Below are 25,687 nucleotides of genomic sequence, written 5' to 3'. Positions count from 1 at the left end.
TCATCCCCATCTCCAGCATAATTGCCTATCGCCTTCTATTGCATACAAGATTCGACCTGATTCTACATCATGGGTCTGGGTGTTCTTCCTGATCGTCACCTCTCCGATGTCCCCGGAACATCATTCCTCAATGAGAAGGGTATTTCTTCCAGCCTCGAAACCGCTCCCGAAAAGGATCATTCCAACCTCAAGCATGATTCGACTGGCAAGATCGTCCTTGTTCCTCAGCCTTCTGATGACCCGAACGATCCTTTGAACTGGCCGCGATGGAAGAAGGAGATGTTCACTGTCTCTATCATCGTGGGCTGCGGGTGCGTCGGTGCTATAGGACCCCTTCTCGGTCCAGCATTGGTGCCTATCGCTGAGGAATTCGACGTACCTCTCCAGAGGTTCAGTCTAGGCTTCACTGGATCCCTGCTCATTGCTTTGGCGTTCGGCAACCTTTTCTGCAACTCGTTGGCGATGATGATTGGCAAGCGGCCGGTGTACCTCATCACCACATTGGGCCTCCTCTGCTCAACTATATGGACTGCCGTAGCCAAGGACTTTATCTCGCTCGCCCTCTCTCGTGCCATCCAGGGATTTTGCATGTCTCCGATGGAAGCCCTGGTTCCTGCATCAATCTCGGACATTTGGTTTGTTCACCAAAGGGGCTTTCGGAATGCGGTTTTCAATCTGGGTGTCCTTGGTGGCATCAACCTTGCTTCACCTATCGGTTAGTCTTATCCTCTACCCTTTATCCTGTCTATCTCATACTGATCTCTTACTGTCAGCTGGCGCTATCATCGACCGATATGGCTATAAGACCTGCCTCTGGGCTATGGCCGGTGCCTTTGGACTTCAGCTTATACTCACCTTCTTCTTCATGCCCGAGACAGCTTACAAGCGCTCAACCAATCCAGACACCCTTGTGAGCTCTCACGTGGAGGGACATTCTGCTGTGGACGACAAGAAGGAGTGCGTATCAGAAGTTGAAAACAAAGCTTCAGTTTGTGACAATGCACCCATTCCAGAGCCTCGTTCATTCATCTGCAATCTTCGACCTTGGAGCGGCTACTACGACGCGTCTGGATTCTGGTATAGCATGTTTGCGCCTTTCAAGATGCTTGGTTCTCCCGTGGTCATTTGGGGATGCTTCCAGTTGACCATTTGCATGAGCTGGCTGGTGCTCCTTGCATCCACGGCTTCGCAAATCTTTACTCAGCCTCCATACAACTTCACCGTTGCCCAGGTGGGTTTGACAAACCTGTCATCCTTCGTCGGTACCTTTATCGCAACCGCGCTGGCCGGTATCATGGTGGACGGGTTGGCCACGTTTATGGCTAGGAGAAACGAGGGAATCTACGGTAGGTCATCCGTTACCCACAGACCAAAAGGTTATCCAAAACATATTTGCTGACTCCTCCTTGTCACAGAGCCTGAATTCCGTCTTCCAATCCTCGTCCTTCTGACTACACTTGGCGGCAGTGGCTTTTTTGGCTACGGCCAGAGCCTTTCAAACGGCGAGCCTTGGCCAATCCCTGTCATCGTCTGCTTGGGCATGATCAACCTTGGAGTCCAATTCGGCATCGTTGGGCTTGTATCCTATGTCGTCGACTCGCATCGTCGCGAGGCTGTTGAAGCATACGCGATGATGAGTTTCACCAAGAATGTCTTTGCCTTTGGCATGAGCTTCTATATGAACGACTGGATTGAGTACCAGGGCGTGAGGGATGCCTTCTTCGTGATTGGAGGTATAACTATGGCACTAAGCATGGCTACCATCCCCATGTACATCTACGGAAAGAGAGCACGAAGCTTTGCATTTCGCCATGGTTTTCTTCTATAGGATTATTCTGGTTAATTAACTTTACCTTGTACTTTAATTTACGATCGGAGAGCTCAGCCGCTTTTTTCTACTTTACGACTCCAAATTTCCAACTTGTGAATGTGGCGTCAATGCATAACCGAGCTGATGTGTTGGCAGTTTCTGATTGATAGCCTGATTCACGAATCTGCCTTGTCTGCTTCTCGACGTAAGCCGCAATGTGCAACCAGTACCAGAACAAAACTCAGCGCTTCCCCTACCACTTTACCCCGCAGTCCTTTTCATCCTTCTCTTCCAAAACCCATCAGATTCGATATGGGTGACCCATTCTCTATCGCGACCGGCGTCGCTGGTCTCATTTCACTTGGAATTACTGTTTGCGACGGTCTTCACACCTACTTCAGCGCTATCAAAGACAGAAAAGAGGATCTCGCAATTGTCGCACAGAACGTAGCCTTATTCAAATTCCATGTTTTCGCTGTCCAGTCGAGTGCATCAAAGCTTGGCCATCGTCATTCCCCAGCCATCGATGGCTTACAATTGAGTTTAATCAATTGCGAAATGCAGCTTCAATGTCTCCAGAAGTTGCTCAACGAGTTAATGCCGACTGAAGATCCATCATTGTTCAAGGAGATTTGGAGAAGACAGAAACTAATTGCGCGATATCCCTTTGATCGCAAGAAGCTGGTGCAGTTCGAAGAGTACCTTACACGGGCAAACACCACGCTCAGTAGCTTCATCCAAGCCCTCAATCTGTGAGCCATCTCCAAGCATGCTAAAAGAGAATTGTGTTGAATAAGACTAGCGACCTAAATATCCGAATGGGTGATGAGTTGGAGGCTTTCAGAACGTCTCTCGAAGCACTTGACATCAACACCCCAGCTACGTTGAGAACCATCGCCACCAAACTCGACGTCAGCCCCAAAGTAGAACCCATCACCCTTCAACTTCTTCCATCCAGAATAGAAGATGTTACAGCCTCCAGCAGCAACAGTATCGGCTTGCACCAGAATGGCGTGAGTGTTGCCGAGACGAAGACCTCTTACTCTGGAAATCGGCGATCTTTCGAAGACATCACCGACTCCCACTCCACGCCTCGTTATCTGCAGAATGCCGAACTCGAACAAAGACTCTGCAAGAAGCTAGCAGACATGGACTGTACCTGTGGAGCTTTAAACAACAAGACTAGTAATCGTCCTGCAAGTTGGACATATCGATTTTGGGGCGGACTGACCGTCTCAAGACAAGGAGACACACGGGCGAATCATCGCCCTGGGTGCATTTTCTTTCGGAAGTCGAAGAGGAATATCTCGAAAGCTTCAGCGACGTACTTCGGGCTTCTATCCCTTTTCTCCCATAGTTTCACTGTTTCTTTCACACAAGATTACCCTGGTGGGCCATACAGCGTCTTTTTTGGGTTGCGGCCGTGTAACATTGTTGAGAGCAGTCCAGCTTTCGAACTCTTTGAAATGCAATCATTAGCGAAGGAGAATGGTCTGGATTACCTAGCAGACAGTGTTATTAAAGAGTTGAGAGTCATCTATGGATCCGGAAATGCATCACCTTTCGATGTTGACCAACACGGTAATAATGTTGCACACTTGTGTTTGGAAGTGAGTATCCCACTGTTAATCCCGTTTCTGTTTCTTGACGACTTCAAGCTAACAACTTTGAGGCTTTTTTATTCTGTGATCCACCACGGTCAACGGACATAGCAACCGATGCCATTTGCAAGATACTAAGCTACCTAGCCGATGTCGGTGTGCCTATCACGGCATCGACTTTCAATCAATCGTAATATTGAAGCCATTCCAGATTACTACACTGATCTGATATGAATTAGTAACTTATTAACCCTATCAATGTGGCACTACAATCTCTGGGTTCTCCCGAGGCTTTATAAACTGGTTATGGTCTACGATTCAAACTTTTACAACACCGAGCTGGCTAATCGAAGATTCGCAAGCCTAATTGCTTTTGGGATGGATAATGGAGAGAAAGTTCAAAGGCGCTTAAAGACCCTATTTGAATATCCCGATATATGTGAAGGTCATATTTCTGTTGCCTGCTTGTCATTATTGCTTAATTATTGACGACTTAGCAGATATTGGATTCTCGGAGCTGTTTTTAGCTGTCATCACGAAAGATCATCGAAGGCTTCAAGCTATACTGGCAGAGGAGGATAGCCTCTTGACTATTTCGCAAACGGATCTCTATGGTCGCAACATATTACATGCAAGTTGCAATTGGCCTGATGGCCTGAGACTTCTTTTACAACGGCAAGATGTCCGTCTCTTGATGGAAATGGCCCCGTTCACATTTCCCGGTCTCAGCCCTCTGTACTATGCTCTCATCCATAGCAAGATACACTGCAAAGCTCCAGACCAGTGGACTGAGTGTGACGACTGCACTTGCTACGTCGGTGTCCAACTCCTGCTCGAAGCCGATTGCAAAGTCACCGCCGGTTACATATGGGGGATAACCCTAGCTGATTGCTCATTGAAGGCCCGAAAATTATTCTTCAAGCATCTCAAAGACAGACGTCAGCGACTCCGGAATATGGCACTCAGCATCCTTCCTGAAAGGATCCTGCGCCAATATGGAGTATCCACAAGCCCCTTGCCTGACAAGACTGCTTTTCTACTGTGGAGCGAACTGCAGGAAGCTCAAGATCAGCAGGATCATCGAATATGGGTTCCCGATAGCCTCAACCCTTGTAACAACAACAGGCTATGCATACCCGAGAGCCTTTTCGGTGTTCCTCATCACCCATTTGTTGTAGAGATGGCACTCGACTATGGCTTCGCACCTAGAGATGAAAATGGCGTTCAACCACTTCTTTATGGCCGCCACATTATACAGGACAGTTCTCCTGAGGATCCAAGAATTTGGGTTAAATATTTAGATTGGCTTCTCGGCCAAAATCTATGCTCAGAGCTTTCATTGGGACCCTTCCGGCTTTCAATTCTTCATCGCATTGCATATTACATTGGGTTGCAGATGCGTCCCAGGGCCTCCGGTTCGTGGCGGCAGGATGTCTGGTTATCCGAACTACAGGATTCAAGGACATTGCTAACATCCATATGCGACAGCAAATCCGAGTGCAATATTCCATGTCCTTGCTCATCAGGCATATTTACCCGACCTTTGGCACATATCTTGCCCGCACTTTTGTTGCCTGGAGGCGGATTATACTGCAAGTATTTCTTTTCGGTCATAGAAAATCATATTGAACATGTGATTAGTAGCACCTCTCTGTTAAAGATTTCAGAATCCAGCTCTGAAAGTTTATATATGGCGAAATGCGGAATTCATATTCTGACTATGATGTCCTTGGGGGTAAGGCACTTGCCAATCTGCCTGACTGAAGGTTACGGTCATCTCAAGGACTCGGACTTCATGGAAGAAGAATGGAAAGAAATATTAGACGAGGACCGAGAGTTGATCGATCAGCTTGAAGCACTTGATGAAGAGTTTGGGGACGTTTTCGATCGCCAAAACGTCCCTATTGCAGAATTTCTTTCAGGCTACTGGTTGACAAGAATGGCAGAAGTCATCCAGGAGTTGCATAAGCCCCTGACTCATCACGATAGACATGAACTTTTGGAAGCCGGGGTAGTGTTGGAAGAGGATAACGCTGACGGCTCGGAATGTTGAGAGGATATGATTTACGTAAGACAGAGACCATACTTTCGCTGTTCAATCCAGTGCATTAAATCTACGCCATCGTCCTGCGCGAAATCGCCGCTGGTATCGCTGACACGAAAGCTTCGCTTATTTTGTTCTAGAGCTAAGAACTATCTGTAGATCCGTCACCTTTTGGAGTCGACTAAGACGGTGATGATAATTCTCGCTCACATATGCTTGAATGTGAGTTAGCTGCGTACTCAATATTCTGTTCCCTTTCATTTCCCTGCCACACCTCGCTTCTTCCTTCTTATTCCTACCAAGGTTCACTTCTGCATTCATTTTCTCTGGCATGTAACAACATAAGTATCAGCACCGTCACATTGCTCAGACAGCTAAGCTTTCCGTGGTAATATACGCTGTCGGCCACGAATCCCAACTGCATTTCTCAGACAGCAACATTAGTTCTGCACTCTCCAAATAACCGGATTTGGCAGTTTGCTCGGCCCAAAGCCTTCTCACGCCATTGCAGAGTCTAGAACCTAGCAACACGCGATAAAGCTGAGACACAAGAAGCTCGACCCAAAGCCAGCTTCAAAGATACGATGGCTGCACGCATCACTCCCTCACAGCGATACACAAATACCGCAATCAGAGCGCCACAGTTAATGTTTTGCGAGGCCTCGACTTCCTCAGTGCAAGTCACACAAGACAAGTGCAAACTTAGCTACTGCCACAACTCGGTTCAATTGGGAGAGCAACTTTCTAACCGAATCATAGCCATTATGATTAAGGTATGGCACACGGATTGAGGCGGCGCTCGGCCAGGTTCAACCCTAAATTGCGCTTTACAAAATTGACTTCAGCCATCATACCAGCTGTTCAGACAATTACAGGGGTTCTGACTCTTCAGATGTCAATGTATTAGCTTAACCTTAACAGAACAGAAGCAGAGCTTTAAAGTACTGCATTAATAACTAAATAAAAAAGATTTATAACAGCAAAACTACCAAGTTCAAAAAGCTCATTACAGTATTTTTCAAAATATATGGGTCTTACTCTTTATATATACTTATCTTTTGAAAATGAAATTACTTATTTTACTTTTTATTTTACTTTTTATTAATGCCGTTATTGCCTTACCAGCAAACGGGTTTTGTATGTTAATGCTTATGTTACTTACAGTAATTGAACTAATAATCTTATTATTCTTTTAGCTTGCTTTTGTAATCCCGCTGTCGATATGCTAAGAGGAAAGGGAGATGAAGCATCAACCTTCTGTTTTCAATGGCTGAGACATACAATACCTATATACATCCGACAAACTGAAGCTATTACTTCTCAACTAACGACAACCTCTTCTGTTACTGAAACTAAGCGTATCACTGTTACTCATATGCTCACTACTACTGTTGCAAGCTTCATCCCTCAGACAAGGACAAGGTTAACTACAGCAACATCAACAAAAACCGCCTTTACTACAACAACTATACCTCCTGCAGTTCAACAGAAGTCTACGATCACAGCTACAGTCACTCAAACAAGTACAAAAGTAGTTCTTGCGAGATATAGCAAGTATATTGATGAGACTGTCACCCAAAGGGCTACAGAAACCGGTATAACTACTATCAGTACTACAGTTACTACACTTCTGACAGATATTGACACTGCAACTCTTTCAGGCACAATTACAGAAATTGTTCCTTTTACTTAAGTCTGCTTCGATTATGTTAACTTTCAAGCTAATAACAAACCTTTCTCTAGTACTGAGTAAGTTATGGTCGAATGAATCTTTCCAGTTAGCTGTAACTAAGTCGCTTAATAGAGAAGCACTAGCTACTGTAACTATAGGGGGCCGCAAGTTCTTCTATAAGCGACATATCCAGGCTCCTACTCACATGCATTCAGGGGAGGTCTATTGTAACATCGATGGTAATTACGATCCACAAGACTGGGTTGGCGTTGCATTAGTCGAATACCTCAACGAGCCAATTCTCATCAATTGCAAAACCTATTGCTTAACTATTTATAGAGCTGTTAGCTTTGCCTTGAATCCTAACTTTTGCATCTGCTTAGCAGCTGGGGCGTAGGTGGTTTTATTCTAGCTTTCTTTAATGCCGAGACTAACATAATTAGGCGCCCTTCAGCCGACGAAAGCACCGAATCTTCCTTCAAAGTTTATGACTTGACTTGTGACATGGCTGAAAGGGTAAGTATATTCTTTTAAGTACCAATAGCGCAAAAACAAGCCTGACTGTTTCAAAGCCTAGGCTGCAGGCCGCAAGACGCCATGTAGTCGCTGCTGGCCCACATCTTGCCAAGCGAGACGTAGCAATACCGAACTGGCTTCCAGGACCGAGGAATTTCGAAAGCATCTACCCAGAATGTTTATAGGTTTTCACTATGCCTCAAGACAATGAGTTCATGACTATTTATGACACTCGTACCGTCATTATTAGGGCGACCAAAACCATGAGGGTAACTGGGACCCTATCCACATTCATTCATGTGTTCTCTACATCAAGCAAGACCACTCTCGCAACAAAAACGACTGCTATTACGAGAACAAGCACCGAGAGGGTAACTAAAAGTCTCACTGCAACGTATTGGAGTTTACAAACCCTCAGCACTACAGTTACTGAGACCAACAAGTATGTTGTAACAAAAACCTTGATTACTACAAGGATCGTTACAAGAACTGTTCCTATTACCGAGGTTTATACCGTTACTTTCACTGGCATCAATGCTGTTACGGAGGCAGTTGGCTCCACAGTCACTGTAACTCACGCGACTATACAAACTGTTTTATTTACTATCACAGCTTCAGTCTCAGCCATCACTGCTACCGCCGAAGCGACAACAATCTGGGGCTGAGGTCCTTGGTATCATTTCTGGCTGTTCTACTTGTTTCTCCAGGGCTACTGGAAGAGGTCGAGTGGAGCAAGCCCCTAGCTGATGCCGATGGACATGTGAAAGGTCGGTCTGTTGTTGAAGGAGGACGATACTGATGGCTCTGAATGTTGTATTGGAGGATATTCGAAGGTGTAAATTGATAATATCTCAATCTAGTCATCAACTCCCAATTCCAAGCATAATCAATAGGTGAGACTCCGTGTCACAGCCCAGAACTTGAAGTTATCGAATCGGTGATCTCGCGCGCGCTCATTGGACGGGCTATGGCAGTATATGTGAGTAATCCGGATATATGCTCTGATAGATAAAGATCTCTTATCTCTGTGTATGCACTGATTGGGATGTATTAGCCGGAAGCTTATCTTTTGACATAGAGATCTGCAGATTTATATCCTAGTCTATCGTGGTTTATCTGCGGGGTTGCTCCATTTTCAATAAGCGACATGCATTAATTCACCCATCTTCCGGGTCGTCGGCGCGCCCTTTAACATTGTCTTCTTAGTAATTCCTCACCGTTTAAAGATAAGCATACTCCGTAACCTCATTTGTTGTTCATGACTAGCTTAAGGCTGATTAGCGGAAGTAACGTTAATGCCCCGATCTCGGATGCTCCATCACATCTGCAGCTCATGTCTTGCTGCAGCGCATCTCTGACCACTTACAACATGCCTTGCGTTTATGCAACCAGGGCTTGAACGGAGCTTTTGACTTGGCCGACGCCTATGGGTGTCCTATCATGGCTTCGGGGAACTAGCGGCGCCGACGGGGCAAAGGGCGTTCAAAAGTTCTTTGCAGATATGTCGACGCGTCTCTTTCGGGCACTTGGGGTCGCCGATGCTCACGTTGCCCTATCTAATCTCAAGAAGAGAACATAAGTTGATTCACTATTCTAGGTAATATATAGTTCGCAATCCTCCTCTTCCGGCCATACTCATTGCTGGCTATAGACTATAATTGTGACCTGTTGCCATGAAGCAATCTATTGCAAATGTTATCTTTGGGCTCGGGGGCGCCATAGCCTCTTCTCTACCCGTCCAACTCCATACAAGAGGGGCCCCAACTTCTCACTTGACGAATATCTACGTCAAGTTTGATCAACCGTCAGAGGGTCCTTTGTCATTCACTTATGGTCTTTGCAACAGCAAATCTCGGTCTGAGTCCCACCACACAATAGCCATTACTGAAAGCCAAGGCGTCTCACGATTAGTCTGGATCATCCCAGAAGACTCACACGACAACGGCTGCATTTCAGCGTGGACAGAGGACAATGTTCTTGTGGGACGTAGTGAGCCCCAAAGGCTTCATCGTGTCCGGCGTCGGAATGTTCAGAAGCGGGCAGCAGGTGAGTCATGGTCCTTTCATTGTGGCTGGAGACTGATAGCAAGGCTGTGACAGATCCAATCCTCATGAATGCCGAGAATGGTATTGATACACTGGGACCATGGTTCGACGGCGTTGAGCACCTCTCCAAGACCGGCCTCTCTGCACTGGATGCCGACGCTGCCAAAGAGAAGCACGTTGCGATCGTTGGTGCGGGTATGTCGGGCTTGATGACATACCTGGTTCTCTCACAAGCAGGCATGACCAATATCAGCATCATTGAAGCCGGCAATCGACTTGGCGGCCGTGTTCATACCGAGTATCTTACTGGCGGACCTTTTAACTATTCTTATCAAGAGATGGGACCCATGCGATTCCCTTCAACTTACAAGAGTCCTGAGACCAACGAGACAATGAACATCACGGACCATCAGATGGTGTTTCAGCTCGCAGAGGAGATGAACAAGCTCAACAACCACGACAAGAACCTCAGTGTTGACTTCATTCCGTGGATCCAGAGTAGTCCAAATGGCCTTTCGTACAAGAACGAGTTCAAGCTACCAAGTGGACTGCCCCCTACGCTAAAAGAGATTGCAGCCAATGCATCACTCAGCCCTGCAAGCGTCAATGACCCTATGACCCAAGACCTTCAGACCAAGGTTGATACATTCATGCCTGGCTCAGAGTTCAGCACTCTTATGGCAAAGAATATGTTCAAAGCTCATAAGCAATGGCTCGAAACTGGTCTCAATGGCCTGGGCGGTGATCAGTGGTCCGAGTATGCATTCATGGTCAACTACTTGAAGGGTAGCCTGAACAGCACTGACATGAATGGCGGCTGGTCTGCTTCGAGTTTCTGGGACTCGTTGTACGAGGGCATGTATTTCTCAGCCGCCAGCTACAAGACCATTGATGGAGGTCTTAATAGGCTTCCTTTGTCTTTCCATCCTCTTGTCGACAACATTACAACCATGGAACGCAAAATTGAACGTGTCAGGTACAGCGAGACCGAAGAGAAGGTTACATTGCAATGGCGCAAGGAGTACAACGACACAACATTCCAGAACTCAACTTTTGACTATGCTGTTATCGCAGTACCCTTCTCTGTTGTCCGAAGATGGCGTCTTCCTAAGCTCCCCGCAACCATCTCCAACGCCATCAAGGAGCTGAACTATGGGTCTGCCTGCAAGGTTGCGCTCGAGTTCTCTGAGCGCTTCTGGGAACACTACGAGAACCCGATCTATGGCGGGTGCAGCACAACTACGGATATTCCGGGCATTGGAAGTATCTGCTATCCATCCTATAACTTGAATGGCACGGGCCCTGCTACCATTCTGGCAAGCTACATCAGCGGTGACATGGGAGTTCGGCTGGCAAGCATGTCTGAGGAAGATCACGTCCAGATGGTCCTTGAGGCCATGATTGAGATTCACGGAGAGTTTACTCGTGATCTATATACCGGAAAGTATAACAGAAGATGTTGGGCGCTTGACCCTCTTGAGTCTGGAAGTTGGGCTAGCCCGACTGCAGGACAGCATTCACTCTACATACCCGAGTACTTCAAGACTTATAACAAGGTAGGCAGCGCATCAATATTTACGAGTCAACTTCTGACGACGTGAGTAGATGATCTTTGTTGGCGAGCATACCTCGTACACGCATGCCTGGATCGCCTCGGCTTTAGACTCTGGTATTCGTGGCGCAGTCCAGCTCTTACTAGGTATGAATTGGTGCTGATCATACAACCATTCACTATTACTAACTAGGTACAGAACTTGGGCTCGTTGACGAGGCAAAGCACGCAGTGGAGAAGTGGATGGCGAGATGGATTGAAGTGGTAAGACCGTTTGGCCTCGTTGAACGTGACATGACTAACATTTCGGGAAATAGTAAGCGACTGTACACGCTTTTGCCGGCACTCAAAACCTTTGTGGAACATTCGGTAAGACTCACGATGAGAGACTGGTCTATGTTTGTCAAAATGTTTGCCAAGCGAAACAGGCGTGCCGAATTGTGTAGTTTGGTAGAAAATATCCATCGGCTGCCAAGCTTTGTTATACGCGTATCGCATTGATGCCGCATTTCTAGTTATACGATGTAGCCAATCAGCGCGAAGAAAAGTTCCCGCTTCACCCCTGTGCTAACGGAGCTCTCCGGCGGTTGTCCAGCAAAAGTCAGACGACTATTTCCGTACCATAGCCGCACCGCCCCGAGAGAATGTTGAATTCATAGAGAGGCTGCTTAGAATCGGTATAGACAGCTTTGACTTGCAGCAATACTAGTGGCTGTGGTTAACTTACATTTTCTACAACCGATCACTATATCCTAGTAATTAAATCCTCCATACTTCTCAATACCGACAATGTTTATAAGATCGCTGTAGCAAGGGTGAATTCCTCTGCTCTGCTCCCATTTTCCCAGCATCCCCTTAGCTCTGGCTAACTTGATTCACAAGTCAATCTCAACATGCTCGTCCTCATTTTCTATAGCCTTCCGCTCTCCATTCTCCTGCCAATCGCCACGGTGGTTTATGTGGATTGCTTATTGTTGTGCGAACTTTAAGCACTATATTTTCACGCGAACGAAACAGACATTGTTCTTTCCCAGGATTCAGCTCAAAGGACATATCTTCCTTCTTGAACGATTGCTTTATGGAGATTACCTGTACTTTTTTACATGATAATAGCCTCTTTTGTACCACAGAATCTGCCTCATGATGCGTGCGATTGTCCTACTGTGATATCTTCTTAGCGCTGTTTGTGCAAGAACCAGGCACGTGAGGTCTTTGTGCTTGTGCTCTTGGAGGATATCCGTCCATCCGAGGTGTCATGCAGTTACTGACCGGATCATTGCGGTCGGGTAAAATAGGTCTTGTGATAGATATCCCGCCAATTTCATTGTGTGCAGTAGAGGACAGCCTGGTTTAATTGTCTCTACGGAGGTCCCTGCCAAAAGTTTGGTCTCGACCCCCTGCTCATAAAATAGAGGATTAGGCGATTACAGCTAATAAGGTACTTCAGTACTTTAGTCTTATCTTATCAGGACTAGAAGCTCTATAACCTTTCCCCTAAAGTCTACTATAATTATAATTATAGCGCTTACTTTACTATCGATAAGAGACCTCTTATACCTTCTGGGTACCGATAGGGGCATTCCCTGCTAGCTTCATTTGGCTAACAGGGGGTCAGGACAAAACTTTTGGCAGGGACCTCCGTAGTAGATCTCGTTAAATAAGTGGAGCCAAGATTGATAACAACGACCCCAACAGAGACCAAGAACAACCCCGATACATGACAACAAGGAGTAACAGGACACCAAGTCCGACAAGGACCGGCTATTCAATAATCGGAATAAATAGGTTTCATAAGAAAAGTCATACGATGCTTACGTCTACAGTAGGACCTACCCGGAACAACCGGGAGTCACGTGACGCTAGTATTCTAAATTTGATTACGTGTAAAATTTTCATGCGCTCAGCCCCTTAGTATTCTCATTGTTTTGTGCACATCCCATCGCCGCTCCCTTCACCGCATAATGGCTGAGAAAACCGCCCACCAGCAGCCGCCATCGCCAGTGCGGTCTGGCATGAGACACAACGAGGATATCCGGTGCATCGTGTCCACGATTCTTTTTTTCCTCGTCTTTGTGATTACTTGGCACAATTTCTCATCGCCGCTGGCGGGAGGCTGGGTTTCGCTTACACTATGGTTGTCGCTCTTCCAGCTGTCCTTTATGGGCGCTGTGACAACGCATAATGCGATTCACTTGCCCGTCTTATGGAGTAGGAACTGGAACAACTTCTACCAGATTTGCTTGTCTCTTCAGTACGGCGGCGCTGTCACGGTCTTTATCCCAGGTCACAATCTGTCTCATCACAAATACCCTCAGCAAGCAAGAGATGTCAGTAAGTAGCTTACTTCCTTCCTATTCAGACTCAATCGTCTGACAGGAAATTAAATACCTCAACCTCTCCACATATGACATTGCTAACCGCATAAACAGTGCGCACCACTAAAGTCCGATATAGCTGGAACCTGTTGAACGGTCTGCTGTTTTTCTGGCATGTTGTTCTGTCGGGGAACAAAGATGACAAGCTATACTTTGAGGCCCAGGCTCGTCTCAATCGACCTATCGTGAGGCAGCGTCGCCGCGAAGAGATTGCTGTGTGGGGTACTACCGCAGTGCTCATCTTGATCGATTGGCGTCGATGGATCTGGTTCGCACTCTTGCCCCAGTTCTACGCAAAGTATTGCATCCTCTCATTGAACTTCCTTCAGCACGACGGCTGCGATATGAGCTCAAAGTATAATTTTGCGCGCAACTTCACTGGCATAACGCTCAATTACTTGTGCTTCAATAATGGCTATCATACCGTGCATCATTTATACCCTGGTCTGCATTGGTCTGTCCTGCCGCAGAAGCATCAAGAGCTCATTGGGCCTCATATCGCTGAGAGTCTTGAGAGCTCTAACATATTAGTGTATATGTGGAAGAGCTTTATTTATCCTGGCCTTCGTCTTGACTATAAAGGGCGTCGGCTTGTGATTACAAAGGAGGAAAACGAGATGCCTGACGAACCGTGGTTTTACGATGGGTCAGAGACGTTCTCAAACACGAAGGAATACCTTTCTCAGGGTATGAAATGAGCGCATAGCATCTTAGCCGGAGTTGTGGAATATAATGCTTGGAGCCTGTATATACTATAGATATAGATACCAAAAGTCCATTGTGCCAACATTAATGTCTATAGTTTGCATTTACATTAAAGAGAATCCATAGTTCACAAAACAAACCATCTTTAACATCGATAATAGCATTATTACTAACTACGGTGAGTTTAAAGCTTTTGGGCTATAGAAGCAGATCCACCGAGGCCAATTAGGAGTAGAGGGCGGAATTACAGTGGACATCATTCCGCATAGGGAAAGTGGATCCAACCAAGCATCAGACATCCAAGCTCTGGCTACATACCCTAAGCCCAATTGCGTAGGTTCTGCTAGTGATTTAATTAATAACAACAACTGCAGTGTGATATACAGGCTTTAATGCAATAGTAGGCAGTAAATAAATTACAGATAATAGAAATGTTATTTGAAGGTTGTGATTATTACTGATCTCCTAACCTACTGAAAGAAGTTTAGTATAAACATAACCTCTGTATACTTATCATCATCCTGCGGCTTGTTGATATAAATATTCACTCTACAAGTAGTAATTCACAGACTCCAAAGACTTCAATCTTATTGTCTTTGATCTAGCACTAGGATTTATTTAACAAAAGATACACTTGTTGCCAAACGCTTCAGCATTTATTCCCTCCAGTTTCCAGACACCATCATGATCAAAGTTCTTTTAACAGGTTTGTTCTTATTATGATTGCTAATAAAGCCAGAGTGCTAAACCTTTCATCAGGAGGGAGCGGTTTCATCGCGTCACATGTCCTCAGAATTCTCTTGGATCGCGGTCACTCTGTCGTAACCACTGTTCGATCCCAGGCCAAGGCAGACCATATCAAGAGTACTTATTTTGATGTTCCTTCATCCCGACTCGACTTTGCCATCGTTGAGGATATTTCTGCTGAGAATGCATACGATGAAGTGATGAAGTCAGCTCCTTTTGAGGCTGTCATTCATACAGCGTCACCTTTCCAGCTCTGGGGCGACGACATCAAGAAGACTTTTATGGATCCGGCCATACTGGGTACCACTGGGCTGCTTGAAGCTGTCAAGGCTTATGCGCCAACGGTCAACCGTGTTGTATGTCAAAGAATTGACTGATGATATGTACTGATAGCTGATATGGTCCTAGGTCATCACTTCGTCTCTCGCGACAGCTGCTGTGGTGCCTGTTAACTCAAGCTATGTTCATTCTGCGAAAGACTGGGTCGAAGTGTCGGAAGAGAAAGCCTACTCAAATCCATGGGACGGCTATGTTGGTGAGTTACACCCGGGTAGAGTGAAAAGTCCTTAGTGCTGATTAATACAGCAAGCAAGGTATATGCCGAGAAGGCGGCGTGGGATTTTGTAAAGAGGGAAAATCCACAATTTACCATCACAACAATTCTCCCTGCTTTCGTCCTCGGTCCAATCATCCATGACGTTGGCTCACTCGATACCATCATGACTTCGGGGCTACTGATCCGCGATTTCTTATCTGGTAACTACAAAGATGAGATTGCACCAAGTCCGATTGGCCGGTTCACTGATGTCAGAGATGCGGCCATGGCGCACGTCAGAGCCATTGAAGTCAGGGAAGCCGGTGGACAACGGTTCTTGGTCGGCAGTGGCACATACTCCAACAGACAAGTGGCTACTATCTTATGGAAGAACTTTCCAGCTCTTCGATCCAAGCTCCCGGGGCCAGAGGTCAAGTCTGGTGATTTCCCAGTTGGAGGAGTGCCCGATTTCGATGTTGAGCCGTCCAAGAAGATATTGGGTATGGTGTATGCAACTCTCGAGGACACTATCGTTAGCATGACTGGTTCTATGGTTGGGCTTTACAAAGAGTGAGAGATATTTATATTAGCTAGATAGTGCTCAGACCTCCGTTGTCGTTATCTGTATAGCATTGGGTGCACCAAGACCATTATACACAGCCTTACGTAGCCACGTCTCAATATAATCCTTTGCCTGCGTACGATAATCCTCGATAGGGCTGTATAGCTGTACGATTACCAGAGGAAAGAAGAGCCTGACATGGACGCAGGTCGACTTTCTCTCTTTGAGGAGCTTGACACAGTTCAAGACCATTTCGCAGCCTTGACGGAGATCTATTTCAGATTGAAGAGTATGAGTTTCCGTATGAAGCAGTGCAATGAGTATCCATGAGCAGGCAAAGTAGGAGAGCGTTAGCGTCATCACGCCCTTGAAGGAGTCTTTTTGCTCATCAGTTAGGCTCTTTTGGACCTCCTGAAACTCTTTCCACAGGTTGTCAAGCTTTGACGGTGCGTCTTTTGGATAGCGAGCTGATTTATGTTGATAGCTTTTTCTGATGTAGAAGTCGGCTAAGACATATAGCTCCACAAGTAGACGATCGAATACAAAGTCTGCAGCGGCGGTATATTGGCTACAGAGATGTTCGAACACAGGCCAGGTGTCTGAAGCATTGGATAAGTAGGAGCGTGGGGACATTAGCATTGCTAGCAACTATGGATTTATGTTAGCATCCAACGATTCACGAACAAAGAGGGCCAAGGCTGGCATACCTGTTGACATAGACAATGATTGGCAGCTTGCCATAAAAGCGGTTGCGTGCTGATATCACCTGCAGCTATCAGCATCCTCCAAGCACCAGATAAATGCATCCCATATGCATCCGACATCAAGATGGTGGGTTGGATAGCCTCAAAGAAAGACAGCATCACTGATGTGCATACATTAGGCACAATGGATCTTGAACTTGCCGCGACTGCCCTCGAATGACCCCGGAGCGTCTTGATGTATAATTCGGTTGCCTTCTCAGCAGCTGATTTGTTTCTCGACACAGTCGCACAGAAAGCCAAGCCCACAGCCTGGACAGCAAGGTCAAGGGTTGGTGCCGTTTCCTGAAGCCGTGTCTTTTGTAGCTCCTCGAGAAACGACTTGACCGAAGCTCTCGCATCTGGGGTAGCAAAAGCAAAGAATCCGGCTTGGAAAGCGACGGCCTCAACAGCCGAATTAGACACGCGGAGGTTTGACAATGGTCCAGTCTGGCTCCGCGTGAATGGATGCCGTGGTTGGCTGTGCTTTTTGGTGGTTTTCGCGGTCTGGTCAATGATGATGACTGACGTTATTGGACCAGAGCATTGTCGATTCCATTGTTGGCAGTTGTGGCAGACTGGAAATTGGCCATCGCAGCCTATACGCCTCTGCCGGCAGGCTTGGCAACCTCGGCTGCGGCGCGGCATCTCAAGAAATCGAGCAAGGTTTCTATTGTCTCGTTTCGAACTAAGATACTCTCGGTAGATATCGCGAGGAGGGTTATGTAGTTTAAGGATGTCACTCTGATATGTGAGTCTGATGTCAGCTTTACGCTACGCCTATTTGGGTAGGTTTCGCTAGTGTCTTCTGCTTTGGTTGCTGATTGGTAGCTAAGCCTCGGTGTAAAAGGCACTGTAAGCGGGATCTTGCTTATGTGCTCTATGTAGCCAAACCTTGGTTTAATAGGTATTATAAGCGGGATTCATTCAAAGTTATGTGAAGCTAGCATCGGAATACTCTGTTTAGCCTAGCTTGGTTCTGCACTGTAAATCAATTCCTTAATCTCGTCGGCAAGTTTGATCAACATCCCGAGTGATAGATCCAAGTGATAGATCTAAGCAGACAAACATTGCTTGAGTAATTGGATGACGTTGGACACTACGTAATTACTGCCGGACGCATCCGACTGTCTGTAACAATTATAAAAGCACCTCTGCTATACCTGTCAAATGAACCACATCCACAAGAATTATACAACAGTTTTACTTCTAATTCCTGCCTCACTTAAGGTTCAAAATCAACCTCGACCGCTCAAACTATGTCTGCCAATTATTGTACGATCCCAACTGCGGCAATCAAACAGCCTAAACCCTTTGTCGTGCGTCATACCGATGAGCAGCTACGAGATTTTAAGACTGCTATTGAGTCTGCCAAGCTTGGTCCAGCTACCTACGAGAATCTTCAACAGGACCGTAAGTATGGAGTCACCTCGCAATGGCTCCGTGAGGCCGTGGCGGCATGGAAAGTATTTGACTGGTAAGCAGTATAAATGTCCTTTTCACAATACATTACTAACATAATCATTGATCTTTAGGCGCAAGGTGGAGGGTGAAGTCAACCGATTCCCCAACTTCACGGCTGAGATTGAGGACAATGGTGTCTCATACACCATACATTTCATGGCTCTCTTTTCCAATCGGGATGATGCTATACCTATACTCGCTCTACACGGTTGGCCAGGAAGCTTCCTCGAATTCCTGCCTATATTCTCTCGGCTATCCGCCAAGTACAGTCCCCAAGAGCTCCCATATCACATCATTGTACCTTCACTCCCTGGATATGCATACTCATCAGCTCCACCACTGGACAGAGACTTTCGTCTTGAGAATGCCGCCAATATCCTGGATTCTCTGATGGTCCAGTTGGGATTTGGGAATGGCTATGTCGTTCAGGGCGGTGATGTCGGGAGTAAGATTGCACGCGTCCTTGGTGGTACCTTTCCAAGGGCCAAGGCCATTCATCTGAACTTTTCGATTATGCCTGACCCTGGGAATATTGACGAGAGTGTCTACGATGACTTGGAGCGCGAAGGTCTCAAACGCGCCGAGTGGTTCACCAAGTTTGGCAGTGCTTACGCTCTTTTGCATGCTACCAAGCCTGCCACTATCGGCCTAGCACTATCTGCCAGTCCTGTCTCCCTCTTGGCGTGGATTAGTGAAAAGTTCCTCGACTGGACTGACGATGATCTGCCCCTTGATGCTGTATTGGAGTCAGTTTCGCTCTACTGGCTAACACAGTGTTTCTCAACATCGCTCTGGCCATATAGGCAGCTGTTTACGCCTGGTAATATTGGCGCGCATGAGAATCCGGTATGGCATATTAATAAACCGTTGGGAATGTCTTGGTTCCCTAAGGAAATTGCCCCTGTCCCAGAGGCATGGACTGCAACAACTGGAGACTTGGTACTGTTCAAGAAGCATAACAAAGGTGGCCATTTTGCAGCGATGGAGCACCCTGGTGTTTTATTAGCTGATCTGGAGGAATTTCTTAACATGGTTAAGGCTTCGATTAAATAAGTACGAGATATACTTCCTTAATAATTCATGTTTGTCACTTGGCGTCCTAGCCACATGGCACTGGCTGGTAATATAGATCTGCCATACGCAGCCAGACATATGCAATGCCTTTGACAGTTTAAGTGAGCGATGCGAAGACCTCCCTAGGAGTATTGCTTCCGATTTGCTCATTCAATTGCGATCTGTAGATCATTGTGGACACCTTCCAGATCAAGAACTGGCTTGGAGAACTAAAATGTAGCCGCAGAACGAAAGCCAATGACGATGCAAGAACGCTTTAGCTGCATCAGTCGTACAAAGGCGCTGGTGCCCTCACCAAGAACAGTTTGATAGGGATTGGACTTTGTAAATGCGGTGGGAGAGACAAGGATTGGCGGCCGAGATCTATTTCACCAGGTGGCGAGAAGTAGATGGTTTCAAGACCTTCGACTCGCTATAACATGTCACTGGTCCATGGTATTTTCAACAGATGACTCAACATTTGCATTCAGTCAAGGAGAGAATGCCATTGAAGTTCATGACCTGGCAGATCAGATCATACACAAACTTGAACTCGAATATGTTTCATGTCTAGAGTTCTCACCTGATGGCCTCTCTCTAGCAGCTGGGGATATGCATGGTAATGTCGAAGTCTGGGACTTACGAACCAAAGACGCCCCGAAGTGGATATTCCAATCTGATGGCTCATCACTTGCCATTGCCTATTCATCTGATGGAAAGTTACTTGCACAGGCAACATCGACAGGGGAGGTTTCTCTTTGGCAAATCGCAACAGAAAGCTGCCTCCTGAAACTTAAGACTGAGCGGCAGATTGAACAATTGTCGTTCAGTCCTGACAATAGATCGCTCATGACTGAGCATGGCCGTCTGATACCGGACACATGGCCTTCTGATGATGAAACTGAGAACGATGGCATCCAGAACAATGATGATCGCGATAAACCCTCACAAGTACTGTTTACCACTCACGGCTATGGAATCGATTTTGACGGATGTTGGTTGACAAAGGATGGTGAGAGAATAGTTTGGTTGCCGCCTGAGCACAGGCCGAGCCCAGCCCTCGTTATAGATTCGGAAATTGCAATTCGCAATAGCTCTGATCAGTTAATGATGTTTTGTTTTTATGATTAATTCTGTAAGGTTTTAGTCTATATGTTTAATTATATAGGTAGAGCTGGCTAAGGTAGTTAATTATAGGCTGGAGGGTATTTTGCAATACCCCAAGTTTCTATATTTGGCAAGCCTTGGGCACACTGCATTTTGGCTTTGACTTTGGTGTCGGCTTGGGATTGAGACATTGCCGGCCGCTGGAGGCTTCTTGTTACCACCAATTTCCCGACGTGCAGAACGGTCTATGAGGTTCCCCTCGTCACCCGTCTTTCTGCTACTCTAGTTGATATTCTTGAGGCCCGTCAAACTGCGACGACTAGCGAGAAGGTACCTGACTGAAGATGTCATACGCTTGCTTCACTTCCTCTGGTACGAGGTCAGTCTCTCTGCAGAGACTCGGCTACCATTAAAATGCTCTTGCAGGATTCTTATTGTTATTATAGACTCAGTTCATCTTTTCAGTGCCTGTGAAAAGAGTTTAAATAAACATGGAAAGATTTAATAAGACAAGTTAACTAGTCTAGCTTAATTAGCATCTTCCGGCTAGTTGAAAAGGGTACCGGTGCTAAGCAATCACCACGTGATGATACCCCGCGAAACTCGCTACCCCAGGTATTTGCTCGGCCTAGGTAATTAAAATCCAACAGTTCAAGCATCTTTCCTCACCTTTTACTCCAATTATAATGACAGAGCCAAATTCTACTGTATGTCCCCAGGAAAACATCCTTTTACCACATCTCTCTGCTAATAATTGTTTAAAGCGCGCTCTCCAATGTCCGGAATGCACTCTCAAGTTTTCGCGTCCAAGCCATCTCCATCGGCATCAGCTCACGCATTCTGCATCCAATCACAGACAACACATATCTTGCCCATATTGCCCAAAGACATTCAGTAGACGCGACGTTCTGCTGCGTCACCTGCGCCATGGGCATCAGGTTCAAGAACAATCGAGACGATCAAGTCAGAAGTCGTGTTTCCGATGCGTTGAACGGAAGGCGAAATGTAACCGTGAAAGACCCTGCAATGGCTGCGTTCGGTCAGGTAGCGATTGCGCGTATCCTGCGACAGAGAATATAAATGACTGGGGGCCGAATGAGGGCGCTTCTCCAACAGAACAGTCATTTCTTCCCTCCAGCGCGCAGGAGATACAAGAACAACAGCATGAATCGATGGCCGCTCAAGCGGAGGACGATACTTCTCCCTTTCAACATGAGACAAGATCTGAGAGCCTCTCATTGGGGGGTTCGGCAGGGACCGTTCCTTTGCCAACAACATCTACAGTGGATCAAGTACATGGTTCTCAAATCACGGATGAAGATTGCCACGCTGGCCCTTTTTACATTCTGGACGATGAGCCGACAATCTCTCCAACTATAGACATTCCACAACCCTTCAACGTCTTGCCAGTAGATCCAACCCATACAGTCTTTGAAGATACATTTGCTCTTTCTCCTTCGTCCATCCTTCCGGGACAGACAAGCTTTCGGACTGGTGGCTTTGACTGGCTGAACTTTGACATTGGCAACAGTCCCCAAGGCTTCCAACTCGAGACCTTTTATAATAGCTACATACCAGAATTTTGGTCTTCTAGCACAGCTCAACAAGTCCCCGAGTCAGGAGAGCCCGGTAGCGGTGATGTTGGCAATGGAGTGCAGCACAAGATGGGCAATGGAAACTCGAGCCGGGATTCACAAGACGAAGGGCAGCCAGACATCGAACAAAACACGCTTGCGTGGCCTTTTGATCAGGCGCATAAGCAATCCCCTCATCGTTATCAGCTCCCTCCACTTCGCGATATTCTCAACGGTTATTGCCCCACAGACAGACCACGGCCTGTTCAAACAACACTTGTAAAAGGCTTCATCCAGATCCTCTCTGAGAATCCCCTTCCTCAGCTTGAGACTTTAAGAGACCCTCACTCTATACAAGCTTTCTGCAGCCTACAGCGTCTTGTTGACTCTTACTTTTCTCGGTTTCACGATATTCAGGCGATTATACACAAACCTACTTGGACCATGTCGGCTTGCCCGCCTATTCTTCTCACGGCCATAGCCTCTGTTGGCGCATTGCTCTCTGATAGTCAGTCAGATTACGAGCTCTCAGTCGCACTGAGTGAGATTTGCTCTACAATGATTAACTGGATGGTTGGTTTTCACTTCTTGCCTACTGTACGCAATACTGACTGTCCAAGGGCGCCTCAGATGCTACCAACTACAGCGATGTTTCATATCTTAATGCCCTGTGTCTTTACCAGATCTACTCCCTTGGCTCAGGGAAAAGACAGCTGTATCAGAATGCAGACAGGTCTCGTGGGCTGTTAATCGGTGGCTTACGGGGAATTGGCCTGCTGAATCCTCGCTCTTCGGTCGCTCTGAGTCAGGATCATGAGACCATTCGAGGTTACGAGGACGACCATGTTCTTATGAAAGATTGGAAGGAGTGGATCAGAATTGAGTCAGGACGTAGGGCATCTTGGGCAGCATTCGAGTATGACTGCAGTCTTTGCACCCTCACAAGTCGTCGAGGCATTGTTGACTTGAGCGAGCTACCATCAGAATTGCCATGTCCCGAGTCCATGTGGAATGCCACTTCAGCACGAGCTTGGTTTGCTCTCATGTCTCGTCTTGGCCAGGACGACTCAAAGCCAAACCTGTCTAGAGTGCTGAAACAGGCACTAGCTGGGAAAGAACTGCCATCGTCCCTGGGATCCTGGGCCAAGAGACTCTGTGCGCAGGTAATCGGACGGTTACTCTGGGATCTCTGGCAAATTGAGGTTGTCGCAATGCCAGAGTACCTCGGCCTTGGATCCATTGTGGCTGCTCACCAGGACACGAAGAGGTCGCTGCTCAAGGGCTTGAATAACTTGGTTGAATCTCTATCTTCACCATTATCGACGAGCGATCTTACCAGCTACAAGTAAGCATTGAGTCCTCTGTAAGAACTATATACTGACAAAAATACAGTATAGCCAGTCTTCTTTGCCACTATTCGCACTTGTGTGCTGCGAATGGCGTCCTCGACCTCATCCTATCCATCGTGCGAGGCCTCATCTCGACGGAGCCGCGAGTACACGATGGAATCAAGATAGCGCGCAACCGTCTCAAGTTGACATTTGCCAGAGACCCAAAAACAGCAAGAAGGCTGTGCTGGCACGCAGCCCAAATCGTCGCGATCGCTAATGAGTACTTGGTCTCTGCTCCTTGCGAGATTATGCGTGTGTTTATGGGTTACATCTTCATCATTGCCTATTCTGCTTATGGGGATCATACTAGATCGTCGCCAATGGAGGTCACCCAGAGTGTCAGGCTGGACCTGCATGATCAGAATCTTTCTCACAGAAGAGTCGTTGTTAGATGGATTGAGGTCGGGGGACCGGCTAGCTCTGGATCTGTTCCAGATATTGGTGCTGACGGTTGCGTCCCTGCCATCAGCTCCGATGCACAAGAGATTTTGAAGAAGTTGCAATGCTGGGGACTGGCTCACAAGTTCACCAAGGTATTTCAAGTATTGGAAGCAAAAGGACTGTAGCATAAAGCGTGGAGTTGTCTATTCTCTCACTGTATATATCATGTTCAGGCGTTAAAATATAGCTATACAATTTGGAGGAGTACTGACGCCTCCTGGCATGTTCAGAGGTGCCGACGTTATAAAGAATTCCCATCTCTGTTCTTCTTGACAAATGTGGCTAAGACCCTCAAGATCGAATAGTTCACCAACTGGCATGCCCCATCCGGCAATAAGATACTCATGCATAAATAAACCCTTGACTGAAGCATTCTCTCCTCGCTTATAGGACGGTTGCGGAGGGTACACTTCGAAGGAAATGGCATCACTTGCCACAGCTGAAAAGCCTTCATTCCATATCCATTTCAGCATCTCTTCAGTGCCTTCAACCCCAGCATGCTGCGGATTTGAGCTTTGTGCATAAGCCAGCTTGTCAGCTGCCGTCATCTGCTGATCCCACTCCCTAACAACTCCAATTCTGATGAAGAGGATATCTCCACGGAGGAACTTGACGCCTTGTTCCTTTGCGACGTCAAGGAGTACATGGAGCGGGATCGAATGGTCTGAAAATGTCGTGTAAGATATAGAATGGCGTCGAGCGTACTCAGCATAGTCTAGTAGAACACCACGACCGCAGATGCCCTCTTTAGCCCAATGCTGAATGCCTAGGCGAGTATTATTTCTATCTTGTATCTCACCCGATGTCATTCCTCCGTAGAAGAGACGACGGTTTGGGTCTGAGGGAGTTGGAGCTGGGGCAGAAAAATGGCGGAGCCCGTCCCATTGAGACGACTGTTGAGGGTTGAAGATATAAACATCGTCATACGCGGCGCCGTTTAGAAGCGACACAATATGATGTTGGGCTGGAGCTCGATTGAAGTTGGCAATATCCAATTTGGTCAGCTCCCAGTTTAACGAGGTACGGCGACCTGTCTTGATGCATGTTGACGCCGCGTTGGCTACCACTTCTGGTGTGAGCAGTACGAGACGGCCGAGACCCTCTTCCCTAGACCCAGGCTTACCGGTCCAGACTCTTTTTGGGTCCGGCAGACTATCGTAGTCTCGGTAGTGTAATGAGGCTTTGCTAGTCGTAATCATGGAGCCCATGTTGGGAAATTTGGGGGAGCCTATGTATAATGAAGCAAAGAAAATAGATCTTGGGCTCTAAGGAACGGAATTGGATATTGCTTACTTTTACAGGGCACAGGTTTCTCTTCCAGAGATTTGAATTGGGCCTCGCTAAGCCAGAAGAGCATAGCTTGGGAAGCATGATGCGGAGAAGGACTCGACCCCGTGGGGTCATCTGCCATTTGCAAGACCCTTAGCCTGGCCACCTGAACCGGAGCGTGCCACTGCGGGGTTGGCAAGACACCAGCCCTCACATCAACCGGGAAACATTAATCGAATGCCGAGATTTTCTCATCCTCTTTATTAGCGAGACCTACTTCAGTTACCAAGGTGCTGCTCTCTTGGCTTCTAAGGGACATATGATAGCTAATGCCTTGCATAAGAATAATAGGCGCATGTTGACAGATTAACCACTATGTGATTGACACGTGGACAAGTAGAAATTGGAGTGATGTGTGACGATCATATCATAACAAACAGATCAGATAGAAAGGTGCCCTTTTTACAGCTTTATTTCTTTTTTC

General features: G+C 46.8%; 11 protein-coding genes; 9 read left to right on the top strand and 2 right to left on the bottom strand.

Moving 5' to 3' along the window:
- Positions 1-69: 69 nt before the first annotated feature.
- Positions 70-1,828, top strand: FFUJ_05390 (related to transporter protein HOL1; the record flags this gene model as incomplete). XM_023578596.1 has 3 exons in its annotated part: positions 70-715; positions 774-1,346; positions 1,416-1,828. 3 exons carry the CDS (start codon positions 70-72, stop codon positions 1,826-1,828), a joined length of 1,632 nt encoding a protein of 543 aa, XP_023431579.1.
- Positions 1,829-2,122: 294 nt separating this feature from the next.
- Positions 2,123-2,566, top strand: FFUJ_05389 (uncharacterized protein; the record flags this gene model as incomplete). The annotated part of the gene is made up of 1 exon (XM_023578594.1): positions 2,123-2,566. The coding sequence occupies one exon, from the start codon at positions 2,123-2,125 to the stop codon at positions 2,564-2,566; it is 444 nt and encodes a 147-aa protein (XP_023431578.1).
- A 5,271-nt stretch (positions 2,567-7,837) lies between these two features.
- FFUJ_05388 (uncharacterized protein) lies at positions 7,838-8,308 on the top strand (the record flags this gene model as incomplete). The annotated part of the gene is made up of 1 exon (XM_023578593.1): positions 7,838-8,308. One exon carries the CDS (start codon positions 7,838-7,840, stop codon positions 8,306-8,308), a length of 471 nt encoding a protein of 156 aa, XP_023431577.1.
- Positions 8,309-9,753: 1,445 nt separating this feature from the next.
- On the top strand, positions 9,754-11,289 carry FFUJ_05387 (probable L-amino-acid oxidase; the record flags this gene model as incomplete). Its single annotated transcript, XM_023578592.1, has 1 exon — positions 9,754-11,289. One exon carries the CDS (start codon positions 9,754-9,756, stop codon positions 11,287-11,289), a length of 1,536 nt encoding a protein of 511 aa, XP_023431576.1.
- Positions 11,290-13,201: 1,912 nt separating this feature from the next.
- On the top strand, positions 13,202-14,313 carry FFUJ_05386 (uncharacterized protein; the record flags this gene model as incomplete). XM_023578591.1 has 2 exons in its annotated part: positions 13,202-13,571; positions 13,670-14,313. The coding sequence occupies 2 exons, from the start codon at positions 13,202-13,204 to the stop codon at positions 14,311-14,313; spliced, it is 1,014 nt and encodes a 337-aa protein (XP_023431575.1).
- Positions 14,314-15,004: 691 nt separating this feature from the next.
- FFUJ_05385 (related to aldehyde reductase II) lies at positions 15,005-16,176 on the top strand (the record flags this gene model as incomplete). XM_023578590.1 has 4 exons in its annotated part: positions 15,005-15,026; positions 15,080-15,423; positions 15,476-15,602; positions 15,653-16,176. 4 exons carry the CDS (start codon positions 15,005-15,007, stop codon positions 16,174-16,176), a joined length of 1,017 nt encoding a protein of 338 aa, XP_023431574.1.
- A 27-nt stretch (positions 16,177-16,203) lies between these two features.
- On the bottom strand, positions 16,204-17,463 carry FFUJ_05384 (uncharacterized protein; the record flags this gene model as incomplete). XM_023578589.1 has 3 exons in its annotated part: positions 16,204-16,812; positions 16,872-17,354; positions 17,434-17,463. The coding sequence occupies 3 exons, from the start codon at positions 17,461-17,463 to the stop codon at positions 16,204-16,206; spliced, it is 1,122 nt and encodes a 373-aa protein (XP_023431573.1).
- Positions 17,464-18,163: 700 nt separating this feature from the next.
- On the top strand, positions 18,164-19,421 carry FFUJ_05383 (related to epoxide hydrolase; the record flags this gene model as incomplete). XM_023578588.1 has 2 exons in its annotated part: positions 18,164-18,381; positions 18,440-19,421. The coding sequence occupies 2 exons, from the start codon at positions 18,164-18,166 to the stop codon at positions 19,419-19,421; spliced, it is 1,200 nt and encodes a 399-aa protein (XP_023431572.1).
- A 453-nt stretch (positions 19,422-19,874) lies between these two features.
- On the top strand, positions 19,875-20,552 carry FFUJ_05382 (related to vegetatible incompatibility protein HET-E-1; the record flags this gene model as incomplete). Its single annotated transcript, XM_023578587.1, has 1 exon — positions 19,875-20,552. The coding sequence occupies one exon, from the start codon at positions 19,875-19,877 to the stop codon at positions 20,550-20,552; it is 678 nt and encodes a 225-aa protein (XP_023431571.1).
- Positions 20,553-21,455: 903 nt separating this feature from the next.
- Positions 21,456-24,059, top strand: FFUJ_05381 (uncharacterized protein; the record flags this gene model as incomplete). XM_023578586.1 is given in 4 exon segments in its annotated part: positions 21,456-21,567; positions 21,573-22,699; positions 22,723-23,447; positions 23,495-24,059. Coding segments are annotated over 4 exon segments (2,529 nt in total).
- A 51-nt stretch (positions 24,060-24,110) lies between these two features.
- On the bottom strand, positions 24,111-25,291 carry FFUJ_05380 (uncharacterized protein; the record flags this gene model as incomplete). XM_023578585.1 has 2 exons in its annotated part: positions 24,111-25,162; positions 25,228-25,291. The coding sequence occupies 2 exons, from the start codon at positions 25,289-25,291 to the stop codon at positions 24,111-24,113; spliced, it is 1,116 nt and encodes a 371-aa protein (XP_023431570.1).
- Between the last annotated feature and the right edge of the window lie 396 nt (positions 25,292-25,687).

The sequence above is a fragment of the Fusarium fujikuroi genome, chromosome FFUJ_chr06, assembly GCF_900079805.1.
Source record: "Fusarium fujikuroi IMI 58289 draft genome, chromosome FFUJ_chr06".
NCBI lineage: Eukaryota > Fungi > Ascomycota > Sordariomycetes > Hypocreales > Nectriaceae > Fusarium > Fusarium fujikuroi.
Note: the sequence above shows the minus strand (reverse complement) of the source record. Positions and strands in the feature narration are given on the sequence as shown.